Raw genomic sequence first — 13,878 nt, 5'->3', positions numbered from 1 at the left:
TCAAACACATTTTGTAAACCCTTCTGTCTGCTTCTCTCTGAAATCACTTTTTTGGTTTCTCAAAAATGGAATAGTACTTATTCAGGAAATGCACTTACTGACAGTGTGGGCTAAAGGGTAGCTCCGACAGCTTGACGGAGTTGTAGTGGGGGGGTGGGGCTTAGCGAAGTGTCAGTTAACTCTCACAGAGGGGGCGTGTCTGCAGCACCGGACCTTAAATCTCCACTCCGCCGTGATGAAGTGAGCGGTCAGTCTTTCCCTCTTCATAGAGGCCGTGAACGATCTTCTTACTGAAGTGGGTGCGTGAGGGGATTTCGTAGCGTGGCTCAAGCACTTTAACCAGATTCTGAAATCCTTTGTTTTCCACACCGGAGAATGGCCTCATGTCTGCAGCAATAAAGACCCCAATAGATGCTGTAATAGCTTTAGCCCGGTCTGATTCTGCCACAAACGCTTTCTTAAATGCCGCGATGATACGTTACATTTCATTACAGTCATTTAGCAGACGCTTTTATCCAAAGCGACTTACAATAAGTGTATTCGACATCGGTTTTCGAGAGAACTACTAGTCACCGGAAGTCATAAGTGCATCTCCTTTAAACAAGCATCTAAGAGCATAAACCAGAACCAACGTACAGTGCAGAAACAAACTAATGCAATAAGTGCCACAAACTAATATGAAAACAATAAGTGCAATAAGCTAGTATGAACACAATAGATGCTTAGTAAGTGCTAAGTGGAAGGCTCAGGTAGGCCTTCTTGAAGAGGTGAGTCTTCAGCCTGATGAAAGATGGGCAGCGACTCCGCTGTCCTGAGGTCAGTGGGGAGTTCATTCCACCACTGTGGGGCCAGGACATGAAACCTGGTTGTTGTTGTTGTGGCTTGTCCCCCGTCGCTGACAGACCGGGATGGTGGTTTTTCATATGTGTGGACATTCCCGATGTATTGCCGTTATCGTGTGTCTTTCTCTTCAAACAACTCCTACATACTGTAACGCTTTCGTCCACCACCCTCATCCATCATTATAAGTTACAGGGAAGACAAAATGCTCGCAAACTTGCGACTTAAATGACGCCGGGGGCTTCTCAAGTTCCTCGCTCGCCATGACTTCCGCCGTTAAATGCTTCTAACCTGCTCCGTTCACTGAACACACTACTGCTTTATACCTGTTCACTGACACTCTGCATTGATATTCAGGTACTTGTTACTTGAAAAGGAACCGCAGCAGTAGAACTTTATTACACACTATGATGATTACACTGTAAAAAAAAACAAAAAACCTGAGGGGTGATCCGAACCGATCACGGATCGATCTGTGATCCGTTACACCACCAATGATAATTGATGTGAGAACTGTCATTCCAATGAAAGATGCTCTGGTGCCAAATTCATTTTTCTGGATTCTGTATTTTTCGACCCATTGAGCATTGGAGTCCCTCTCCGCCTCAGCTGACTTCATGCTTTCAGTTTTATTGGAACTAATGGGTCAAATGTACCAAACTGATTGCTTGTGATGGTTTGTGATCGTCCCCATGACCTTTCTGCCATCAGAACAAAAACCATTGAGCTCAACTCCTGCAGTGAAGTTGTCAGTATGCTTTTCAAAACTTTCAGATTCAGGAAGTGTTTTTTTTGTAGGCCTGTTGTTGAAGCACAATGGAAAGTTAAAAAAAAAGAAATGTATACAGTGACAGTCTCATATGAACCTCCGACCTCTTCGACAGACAGTGTGTTGATGTTCAAGTTTGTTTCTCTAAGAACAGGGTTTTCCTGCAATAAGGCGTAAAAACAGCGTGGAGAGCATCTGGACCTGAGAACGAGGGAGCTGTAATTTATCGATACAATGTTCACGTCCTGCTGAAGCAGTACATGATATCACCGATCAGAGCCAATCATCCACCGGTCAGAACGTCAGAACGCCGGGCGGAGCTGGTTGTTGACTAATGTTACTCACTGATGAAATGAAGTTCAGTTTTCTGAATCTACGCTTTTGATTTTCAGAATATGACTTTACAGGGCAAACATTTCCACAATGTAAGAATGAAATGTTCAGATGAAAGTAGTTGCGAGATTTGGAGAAAATCAAATATGTTTCTGACCAAATACCTCGACACTGATATTGCAACGATATAGTAGGGTTGAACAAAATACTGGTATTGGTGGTATAACGATATCTACAATCTAAGACGATATCTAGATCATCTCATGATAATCACGATGTCAATATCATTTTGATATATTGCCAGCCTAGTCAAAGGCTGTGATATGTATATGTAATAGTTATTCAACTATTTTTGTCAAGACAAGTTTTGTCTTTAAGCTTTTTGGGCTTTAACTACAGTAATAAAAATGGTCCAAAATTATGAAAGATTGCGTAGTTTTAAGTGAAAAGCCTTCAATTGGATTACATCTGTTTATTAGGGGTGGGGAAAAAAATCGATACAGCATAGTATCGCGATATTTTGCGTGGCGATATTGTATCGATACACGGACGCCAAGTATCGATCTTTTATTATATAAACTATTTAAAAATGTTGTTTTTTTTGTTTTGTTTTAGAAAAATCAAATCAATTGCTTTTTCAGTCCACTAGATGGTGCTGAGTTGTTTTCTGGTGAGGTCAGCAAAGGTCCCGGGTCAGCGTGATTGGTAGGAAGTTGGTCAAAACAAAGATAGAGACATCTGGCCTCACAATGGGGTTAAATCTGCCAACAGTAGCCAGGCTCATGGGGAGAGTGCAGCGCATAACTGTCTCTCTGCCCTCGACGTCCACGCATCTCAAGTTATACTGAGTTATATAACTCTTATATCCTACTTATATAAGTTATAGTTCATATACTGAGTCCACACGTTTGCATTTAGTTAAGTTGGACTATGTAGTAATACAAACAGTTTGTCAGGTTCATGCAACATTTATGACATTGTTGGTCAGTCTGTCTGCTTGACAATCATATTCTGCTGCAATAAAAATGATTGAAGTGAGATGAACAGACTGAAAACTTTATCTTATTAGATAAAACATGTTGACACAGTTTTCCTTTGGGGACATAATTTGAAGTTGAAAAAAGTAATAAATCGCAATATAGGCCTATGTTATCGCAATACTCAGAATATCGCAGTATCATGATAATATCGTATCGCGGGATCTCTGGTGATTCCCACCCCTACTGTTTATAATGTTAAATTTAAAGTTAAGTCCTTAACTTAAATTACCTAACAAACATTTTATGCCAAACCATGATGTTTAAATAATGGATAAGGGTGATCTACTTCACCCGTATTCACCCGCCCGCGCTCTCAGGTCAGACGTGTTAGGTCTTCTGTCTGTCCCACGCACTCGCCTTAAGACCCGTGGTGACCGAGCCTTTGAGGCAGTAGCACCGAGGCTGTGGAATGCTCTGCCTGCACCTCTACGCCTCGCAGATTCTGTGAACTCATTCCAGCATCAGCTCAAAACACACCTGCTTAGACTGGCGTTTGACAAACAACTCATGTCCTGGACCTGCTTTTAAACCATGTTTTATGTTTGTACTTTCTGTGTGTATGTAAACTATTGGCCCTTATATGGTCACGTTGTGTTTCTTATGCTTGTAATTCTGCTCCTGTTAAACACTTTGTGATGTAAAAGTGCTTTATAAATAAATCTTACTTACTTAACTAAACCTAACAAATAGTTTTTTAGAATTTATTAATTTATTTTCAATTGACAGCGTACATTTCGTGTTTGAAACTGCGACTGTAATCTGCGAGAAAATACATTTCCCTCGAAAACATAATTGAGAATGCAGTTTAGTAGAATGGGAATTTTTGTTGGCGAAGGGTTGAATCAGTCATAAGCGGGACATTTTGACTGAGCACAATATTATTTCTTGACAGTAATATTCGATTGATTCTAACCATTATTTAGCATTTTAGGCAAAATACCATATGTGTTTTTAAACCCGGAATAAGCATAGTTCATTTCCTACGTAAGAGCGTGTCGACCACAAAGGTGCAATAAAAAAAATAAATTGTGAACTCTGACGTTTATTTGTGTAACACTGATGTGTTGAAGCCTCTGGAAGACATCTCTCTCTCTCTCTCTCTCTCTCTCTCTCTCTCTCTCTCTCTCTCTCTCTCTCTCTCTCTCTCTCTCTCTCTCTCTCTCTTTCTCTTATCTTCTCCATGCAGAGGACATCTGGGTTACAGCTCTCAGTAGAGTCAACATCCCTCTGACAAGCTGTGAGCTGTACTGTGTGTGTGTGTGTGTGTGAGAGGGGGGGACATCCTCAGAGTTAATATTCACATTTAAACAAGGACAGAAGAAAACATCTCCCTGCTTTGTTATTCTGCAGCAGAGTCTCTCCTCTTCTAGTGTTCATGTAGAGCTCTGCTTAGTTCCTGAGGTTCTCTGAGACGTTAGCTTGGTAACACGTTCTACGACGTCCATGTCTAGAACGCTTTATAAACATGCATATAATGCATTCTAATATGCTCATAGCACTGTATAATCATAGTTGTAAGCACTCATACAGGCCCTGCTTTATAACACAAATCCTAACACACTAGCATTTTATAATAACTTATAAGGTCAAGTTTCATAATATTTCATAATTGGTGGTCACTCACTGACATTCTTTTTATTATACTTACCATTATTATCATGCTTATATCATACTTTTTATAATGCATTATAATCACTGGCTGTGGTCATTGTGTGCTTTAAGTAAAGTGAAACAAATATGATTAACTGCAAGAATAACACACAAAATGTAAAATGTATTTTTACCTTAAAGTCTTAAATATACAGCTGTGATTATAATTTATGATTAAAAGATTATAATGTATTAAAACTGTGAGTTATAAAACACTATGGTCCTTGCAAAGCATAAATAATCTTTATGAATGAACTGTCAGTATGAAGTGCTGTAAGTAGATCATAATGCATTTTAAGTATGTTTATAATGCATTATAGACTTGGGCGTGTTACAGTTAGATTTGATAGACAGTTGTCTGCTCTTATTGTCGACTGCACTCATGTTGTAATTAGACTTCTTCTTCTCTGTTACAGGTTAGACTTCAGAAGAAACATCACCGAATCTAAACCTACTGCGGTCAACGTTCAGCTGACAACAAAAGGTGAGTGAGCTGCCGTCAAACTTACAGTACTTACGGTAATACACCACAACGCTGTTCGCCAGGAGTTCATCACCACTCGGCTGTCTCTGTGTTCCTTTAAAGATGTATCATATAGATAAGATCATATATACTTTATTGTCCCCAAGGGTGGGCTTGCTATGCATACAGTCCGCAAGGCCACAAATATTTGGCTGGAGGAGGACCCTCACTGACATGGACAGTATGAACTTTACAACCATTGTTCCCTTCATTATATAGAATTTTTCCTTTTAATTTTTAAATGATCATGTATAATATTAAAGTCAGAGAGAGAGTGTTTCAGCAATAACATTTTTAATAGAAACTATTCTTTGATGTAAGATAAAGTTTGACCTACTAAATCATTTCCACAAACTGTTCGACGTTCTAATCATCAATGTGAAATATTGAATAATGAGTTAACAAACAGAATACCAACACATACAATGAGTGTAGCAGTACATATACAGACTGTGGTATACAGAGGCTGTGCTGGCAGAGGCAACTGCAAAATAATTTGTATTATTTATTAATAAATTCAAATACAAACTCCCAACCATTAGCAGTCATTGAGGAGCCAGCTGACAGCTGATCAGCTCTGCCTCATGAGGACCTGACGTCTCTTCAGGTGAGAGCTCACAGGAAGGGATGTGTCATTTGCTAAATTGCTTTTTCTTAAAAGCTTGAAAAACACCATCTTCCCTAAATTAGTTGGCATGTAAGCGCCACCTGTTGATCAGTGGAAGAGTGTAGAACAGGAATACGTCATGTGCCAGGTGCGTGTTGGAGACATAAACTGTATATATATAAGAAGTAGTGCTGGGCAACGATTACAATTTTTAATCGCGATTAATCGCATGATATTTTTGCGATTAATCTCATTGTTATGGCAAAGTTCAATAATGAATTCAAAAGTAGTGTATTGAGCACTTTTATTTTAAAGTACTGCTATATGAACAACAGGTCAATAACATTTGGTGTAAACACTTTAAACACTTCAGGTTCTTGTTAGCAGCAGTGTTCCCTTTACACAGCAGCAGTTATAACACAGTTATAATGATTCTGATCATAGATATTCAGCCGGTGTTCACAACTTTATCTTCATGTGTGTAAGAGATGCAATTTAAATATACTTCTTGTGTCACGGGAGTTCACGGTTAGGACCCAATAGCAAGACCACAGGAGACAGAAGTTGATATAATAGGTTTTATTACACCAGAATAAAGACAGGACGGTGTGGAGCCCGTGGTCCGACACCGGAGGGCAGGCAGATCGACGGTGTGAGTCCCGTGGTCCGACACCGGAGGGCAGGCAGATCGACGGTGTGAGTCCCGTGGTCCGACACCGGAGGGCAGGCAGATCGACGGTGTGTAGTCCGTTAACACAATGGAGGGCACGGGGGATTCCCGGACCGACGGACACCGGAGGCAGGCGCTCGAGGCAGAAGATGCTACGGGGTTGAAGCGGGTGAAAGACGGTACGACCTGACAACCCCAGACTGCAGGACCAGAGTTTATATAGTGCCAGGGGAATAGTTAGTGAGACCTGAGTCTGGTGTGTCAGCCTGCGGCAGGTTTTGTTTTTTTGTTCTGGGTTCAGAGGTCACAGCCCGTTGTCTCCTACGTGAGCGCAGAAAACATTATGTTTCCCACAATTTAAGCTTCTGCATTTTCCAAATGCACTAGTATTATTCAAATGTATTGTTCGGTTGGTAAGCCTCGTACCAAACGGTTTAATACGAATACGTGTATTGTTACACCATAGAAACAAATAACCGTAGCTGTGACGTCATCATGAGGTTATTAGGAGGTGACTCAGCACTGAAGGCCCAGGTATAACATGCACGGCCCGCCACTGGAAGTAGTAGAAGTAGTAGTATCAGTAGTCGTAGTAATAGCTGTAGTAGTGGTCATAGTAGTTGAAATAACTAGTATTAGCTCAGGGGTCGGCAACCTTTTCTATCGAAAGAGACATTTTGCTCTATTTTCCACCAAATAAAATGTGTCTGGAGCCGCAAAAGCTATTTGATATCACAGCTTATAAAGTTGTAGATATAGTTATATTATATATACAAAAACTATACTTTGTTGTATTTATGAAAATATAGAACAAGAATAAAGACAATTCTTGACATTTTATTGCTATTTTACCTGTTCGAACAATACCAAACTCTTGTGAAGAGGAGAGTTTGCTGCAGCAGCTGAGAAATCGCTCTTTGTCGCTCATCTCCAGCGTGACACTTTTCAGCAAATGCTGTGTGTTTGTTCTGGAAGTGACTTTTAACATTACATTGTTTGCACATATCAAGTGGTAGTTTCTGTGTAGAATAACTAAATGTGGGCTGTAAACGTCTATTTCTCTGTGCTTCTATGGTAACACCCCACTGTCTCTGTGTGTCCTTGGTCCCTCTCCTAAATGACCTAGTTCTCTGCATTTTGCACCAAGGACTAATTTCTGGGTCGAGACTGAAAAGTGTTTTTTCCAGTGACCTTAAATGAAAATGACTTTGAATTATACGCATTTCAGCCTATTGAATAAGCATATTACGATTTTACAAAATACATTGTTGTGGGATTTACTAGTAGACACTTTAAATGTCTGGTTATTACTTTCTAACCACCACCTGTGTATCCTGCTCGTCATCAGTTTAAATAAACATTAACAGGAAGTAGAAATCAGTGCTTTTTGTTTCTTCACTTTGTCACTTGATAGATTTAATGATAAATAGGCAAACACTTTCTACGATGTTCATGTCTGTAATGCATTATAAACATACTTATAATGTGTTATCATTTGCTTATTGTACTGCATAAGCACTCATAAATATTGATAAGCCTTTTATGACTCATCAGGTTACGTATCATAATACTTTTGAATTGCTTTTTTTGGCGCGAGCATAGTGTACTATAATTATCATAGTTGTCTTATTTTATAATCTTCTTACAATGCATTATAATCACTGTTATAATGCATTATAAGGACATTTATAATACATTATAATCATTATAATGTTTGTGTAATGAGCATTGTAGCCTCTAGAGGGCTTCAGGCTGCCAGTTTGGTTCAAGTCACCACTATCTCCGTCTGCTGGGCTCTGATGTATTCCGTCCAGTGTCCTGCCTTTCCCCTCCGTTTGAATTAGCCGGCAGCAGGCTAACCGAGTGCTATGATGGTTCACCCAGCAGCAGCACCAACAGGCATGCTCTCCTTCTCATGGTTCTGCATGACTAGGTCCTCATTTTTGTTACAACCTTCTGCGGGCACAATCTGTGAAAACAGTCTCCCACTTAACATCATATGTGTTTTCTTTCTGCCTCTTTTGTTTTTATGCTGGAGAATATTAAACCAAGTAATTCATTGGGGTCAACATGAGGAGACGGAAGAGAACAATACGAGAAAGCAAAGACAGTCCTTTGTTTTAGGCGCTTACTGTGAAAGCTGGATCTGTTGTCTTTTTAAATGATGAGCATAGTTTAATGAACCGCGGCTTAAGTGACAGTGTGCTACAGTCGATGTGTTGATGCTGCCTCTGACAGTGATGGCTGAGCCTGCAGTTCACTCTGCGTTGATGAGTGATGAGCAGCCAGAAGATTGATAGGAAGGGAGGCATATGCAGGTCTTGTGTTTGGACCGTGATGACATGAGGAAGTCCGATGTATTGCAGTTTGATACATTACTTTTTCTGTATGTAGTGTGCTGCAGGAATGAGTCCTAAAACCCGGAACTGAGTCAGCATTTTCCTACTTCTGGTTCCCTCATCTCAAGGTCAATGTTTTGTTTTTGAATGGTTAGATGCCTGAAGTACGGTCTGTGGTTAACACGAGCTCAAGAGTTTTTCAGCCAACTTTGTTCTACGACATTAAATACGTAGAAGGTCTTACCTGTCTTCAAATAGGCGGTTTCTAACAAGTGGCTAAATACGACTACAACCAACACCAGTCTGCCTCTGGCTCAGTGGTGTCGACGTGAAGTCATGCAGCCATGGTGTAGTTTGTTTATAGCCTAACGTTAGATTTTTTACGCGACGATTGCATTCGTGCTTCAAAGATCATAAAAGTGATGTTCATTTGTGAAGATTGTCTTGCTGAAAAAACTTGTTAGTATCACAAACGTTTATTTTCTGTGTTAATTTAAAATCCAATGGAAAAATCCCATTTGTTTTTTGTCGAGGGAACCAGTGCGACGCTTACTTCCTGGTTGGCCAACCAAAATACATCACCCCTGCAGCACTCAATCACCCCCATATTGATCCTGTTTGAAATGACTCTGCCCTACAGAGGCAATTAGACGAGACAAGCCAAAGGTACCACTGCACGGCTGTGGCTCCAACCACAAGGTTTGCCGTTTGATCCCCGGCAACTGGCAGAGTGCAAAAGAGGCATGGGTCTTTAGACAGTTATGAGTCAAAAGTCAATGGTATACAAATGTGGCTGGCTAGAGTATGAGTGGAAGCACACTAGCTGCAATATTTTGCCAATCAGCTCTGTAGTAGTCAAGTTGTCACCAAACGTCCAGGACCCCCTATTTTGCAAGAAGTCACAAATTTCTGTGTCAGATTCTGGTGTGACCAGAAATTTAACAATACATTTCACTCATATCATACTCATTCTGTTTACTCACATTGTCTCCCTTTCTCTCTGCCACTTTCAGTCTCTTCCCAGCAGCCCTTGTCCTGACCTCGTAGAGGCACCTGCTGATGACCTTTCTCTGACTCAGTTCAATCGACCAGGACCAGACAGCCATGAACCCCCAGGAGACAGAGCTCGGCCAGGAGGTTATGGAGGAGGCCGATGCCCCTCCTCGCCACCACCACAATAACCACAGCAGCCGGTCCCGTAACCCCAGCAACCAGGAAAAGCGCTACAGACGCTTTGAAGCCCCTGCCGGAGGAAGCGCTGGCAGCAGAGCGAGGGAGCCCCAGCAGCGCAGACCGCAGGAGGAGCAAGACACGGAGCTTCAACACGGAGCTCAGTCTCCGCAGCCCCAGCAGCCCCAGCAGTCCCAGCCCATCCCCCGACCTGCGGTGACACGTTATCGCCGACAGGATGACAGCGAGGCCCGGATCAGAGCCCAGCAGCAGAGGCACCGACAGAGGCAGCAGAGGGAGGCAGAGAGAGCACAACACTTGTCACAACAACAGGAGAAGCAGCACCACGCGGAGATGACCCAGGAAGATGAACGAGAGAGGGACGATTCAGTGCTTGCCCGCTCAGCGAGCACCGAGAGCGGCTTCCACACCCATACTGACCGGGCCGAGGGGGACGATGGTCTGGGGATGATGTCCCTGGAGCCTGAGGGGCAGCCAGAGGCGGAGGACGAGGCGGGGAACTACGGAGTCCAGCTTCGGCCGGAGGCGGAGGGGTACACTGAGAGTGCCGAGGCTGAACAGCAACACCTACATCTACATCCTAACTATCCTCCTCAGCCCCCGCCACTGCCACGTGAACCCCTGCCTGATATTCAAAACCCCCAGAGACAGGATGAAGCAGAGGAGATGCTGAACGCTGGCTACTCCAACTACGTCTACACCCAGCCCCTTAGCCACTCCGGAGAAAGGGCCGATGTCTCCGCTGGTCAGAGCTTGGAGAGTTTAGACGGTGTCCTTGCGGACGAAGCCTACTCCGAGCCATATGACATTTACTCCCTCTCTGAGCATGTTTACGAGGAAATCTGTGATGCTCCCGCATCAGTTTCATCTGCTGCAGACAGGGCCGAGGACACGGAGTCACTCCGACAGAGGCGGGCCGGCTTTCAGCTGTTGGAAGTCCGGGCGGGTGGTGGGCACTACCATCAGCAGGAAGCGGTGGGCTCCCGTTTGCGCCACTACGACGAACGCTCTGATGGAGAGTCAGACAGCCCGGAGAAGGAGGCCGAGTTTGCCCCGTACCCACGCGCCGACAGCTGCGACCAGGACGAGGACATTGACAGCATCGTGGCTGAGGTCAAAGAAAGCCTGAGCTCTCAGAGTCTTCACCGTGCTGTGGAAGACACCATAGATGAAGAGAACGAGTTTCAGCAGGGTGAAGAAAAAACCCAACAACATGAGTCCCAAACCAACTCAGACAAAAACAACAAGTCTGCCAACCCAGGGAAGCCACCTGGGAAACAGGCTGCGAGTCCTTCAGAGGAGCTTGTAGCAGTGAGGAACAGTCAAGAGAAGAGGGACGCCATATCCCTGGCCATCAAGGACATTAAGGAGGCCATAGAGGAGGTGAAGACCAGAACGGTGAGATCTCCATACACACCCGATGAGCCCAAGGAACCCATTTGGGTAATGAGGCAGGACCTGAGCCCCACTGCAGAGTGTGACCTACAGCCATCACTGGGGGGTGATGTAAGTAGAGCAGCTATTGTTTGCAAAAAATGTGTTGTTGTTTTTGTTCACTTATTCTAAAGGGTGAAGTCAACCAAATTAAAAACTAAATGTTTTCTCATTTACCTCTAGTGGTGTCAAAGTGGTAAGAATGGGCAGAAAGACCGGAACACTTAATGTATACCATCAACAGTATTGGTCCCACAACTCATCTCGCTCAGAGACTAAATGTGTCGGACTGTCCAACTGGACAAATCGCAGCTTAGAGGCAAAACATCACGAGACATCACCTCCGTGTGCAACAGATGGCGGCACATTGTCATAACACGTAGAATTCTGGCAAGCTACAGCTCAAATAATGTCAGTGACCGTGTCCACGCAAGAAGTGTTTCTGCCGCGTTTTTCAATCATCGACCTAAACCGTCCTTTTAAGGCTTTAAAGGAATACTACACCCCCCAAAAATGACCATTATATATCAATGACTCACCCCGTGTTACCTTGAATTCTTGAACTAAACTTCTCTCATACCTCCACAATGAACGGAGAATCAAAAAAACGGAGAAAAGTCTTCATGAATTGAAGTAAATTGGGACGGCGTTTATCATTTAGGACTAGTCTGGACTTGAACCGACGAGTAGCTCGCCTGTGAATGCGTGACACTTTTCTTAATACCTCAGTTAACCAACAGAAGCAACATATAGAGTTTCTGACCTGTTAACACCCTCTGCTAGTGTTTGCTAGCTACCTGTTACCACGTAGGATGTAGCCACATGGCACATTTTACACTGTATGTCTGTATTTTGCAGATTAATGGATTTTGTCTGCCTATGATATGGTAAAAGCTTTGTTTCTATCTACATGGTAAACATAGCTGGAGCAAGCAAGCCCTATAGTTCCATTTTATTCCAGGTAAATTCCCATTGATAGTTTCCATCGTGAATATTCACAGAATTTTGCAACCCTATACTAGGCCCCATACTTAAATTTAGCTGAAGAAAGAATCGTAATGCTCCATAATATACAAAAGCATAAAAAGCATACAATATATTGTGGACGGTATCCTGCTTCCAGTCCTGACCTGAACCCAATCCAGCAGCTTTGGGATGATGTGGGGACGCAGACTGCAAGCCAGGCCTCATCATTATGGCCTTATCCATGCTGGTGACTGACACATTATTAATCACAAAGACAAAACAAACATTAAAACAAACATTATTATTTCATATATCTGCAAGCTGTCGATCTAGGTGGGCCTGCACACATCGAGGCCCATCCGTAGATCTGCCTCTGCTCAGAAACCTTTCCATACTCTGTAGACCTCCCCTGTCATTAGGATAGCATGCTGCGCCTCACGTTCTTTCTTATCCATCATTGTTCTCAGCCTGAATACAGATCCCATTCATTTGGTATTCACCCCCTCCTGTTGTCTCCCCCCTCCTCCCAATGATTTATTCAGTGAGGGTGAGAGAGAGAGAAAAAGGTAAAGGGCAACACCAGTTAAATAATTCACCGAGTATCCAATAACAGAAGCACATCGGCTGTTTTTCTGTTTTATCACCGTGATCGGAACATACACTTCTGCTTTGAACTTCATCTTGTAATTAATGCGTCCTCAACATAAAGTGTAAATGAATTTGACGAATAAAGACACAACGTCATGCTGTCAGAGCAAATCCAGGCCGATACACAGACAGAGGCTCAGACCCGGCCTGTTGAATCCCCGATGAACCCCGTTACCTGAGCGTGTCACCCGAGCAGCTGACTCCCCGTCCGTAGACGACCGGTGTTGCATTTTAAACCGCACGCCACCGCCCTCAACACCAGTCCGTCTGTGGCGTCTTGTTGTTTGCTTCAGCTGGGTTTTGTGCATTCGTCGAAAGCCATGGAGAACTTCTGGATCTATCAAGTAGAGAAGCTCGAGGAGGAACAAGCCAAGCAGAAGCAGCAGACCGAGCAGCGTGGTGGAGATGAGGTGTGGACAGGTCGAAGACTTTGTGATCTTCTTTTACATTAGCGTGGTGAAGTGATGGGTTGTACTTGTAGTAGTGGTGGAATCAATTGTCTCCTGAGTTTGTTGAGAGTTCTTAATGACACAAGTTGACATGTTTGTAAGACCGAACTTCTCATTTGAAAGCTCTTTTGAGGATTCATTAAGAAGCTTATCTCCGTATGTCAACGTAAGATATGGCGATCATCACCAAAATATTACGCTTACTGCTCTTCCAACTCGGTATTATTTGTCTCTATTCTTCTCTTATGGCTCTTTCTCTCACAGCTGATAGTTTATTATTATTAAGTCATGTCTATTAGAACCTGTCATCCTGCGATAATGACAGCGGTGGAAGAACTATTCAGATCCGTTAGTTCAGTCAAATAATACCACACTATGAAGGAAGAACTCAGTTAAAGTACAAATCAACACTATTTAGT

The 13,878-nt window shown here is 42.9% G+C and overlaps 1 protein-coding gene across 1 annotated transcript in view; it reads left to right on the top strand.

The window, feature by feature from the left end:
* apba1a (amyloid beta (A4) precursor protein-binding, family A, member 1a) overlaps positions 1–13,878 on the top strand; it is a 62,245-nt gene that overhangs the window by 27,058 nt on the left and 21,309 nt on the right. The window contains exons 2-3 of the mRNA XM_076078122.1: positions 5,049–5,116; positions 9,785–11,468. Of these exons, the coding sequence (XP_075934237.1) occupies positions 9,876–11,468 (1,593 nt within the window). The 5' untranslated portion in view covers positions 5,049–5,116; positions 9,785–9,875. The remainder of the gene's footprint in view (positions 1–5,048; positions 5,117–9,784; positions 11,469–13,878) is intronic.

This window comes from Anarhichas minor, unplaced genomic scaffold (genome assembly GCF_050575085.1).
Source record: "Anarhichas minor isolate MPS153535 unplaced genomic scaffold, ASM5057508v1 ptg000063l, whole genome shotgun sequence".
Classification (NCBI taxonomy): Eukaryota; Metazoa; Chordata; class Actinopteri; order Perciformes; family Anarhichadidae; genus Anarhichas; species Anarhichas minor.
Note: the sequence above shows the minus strand (reverse complement) of the source record. Positions and strands in the feature narration are given on the sequence as shown.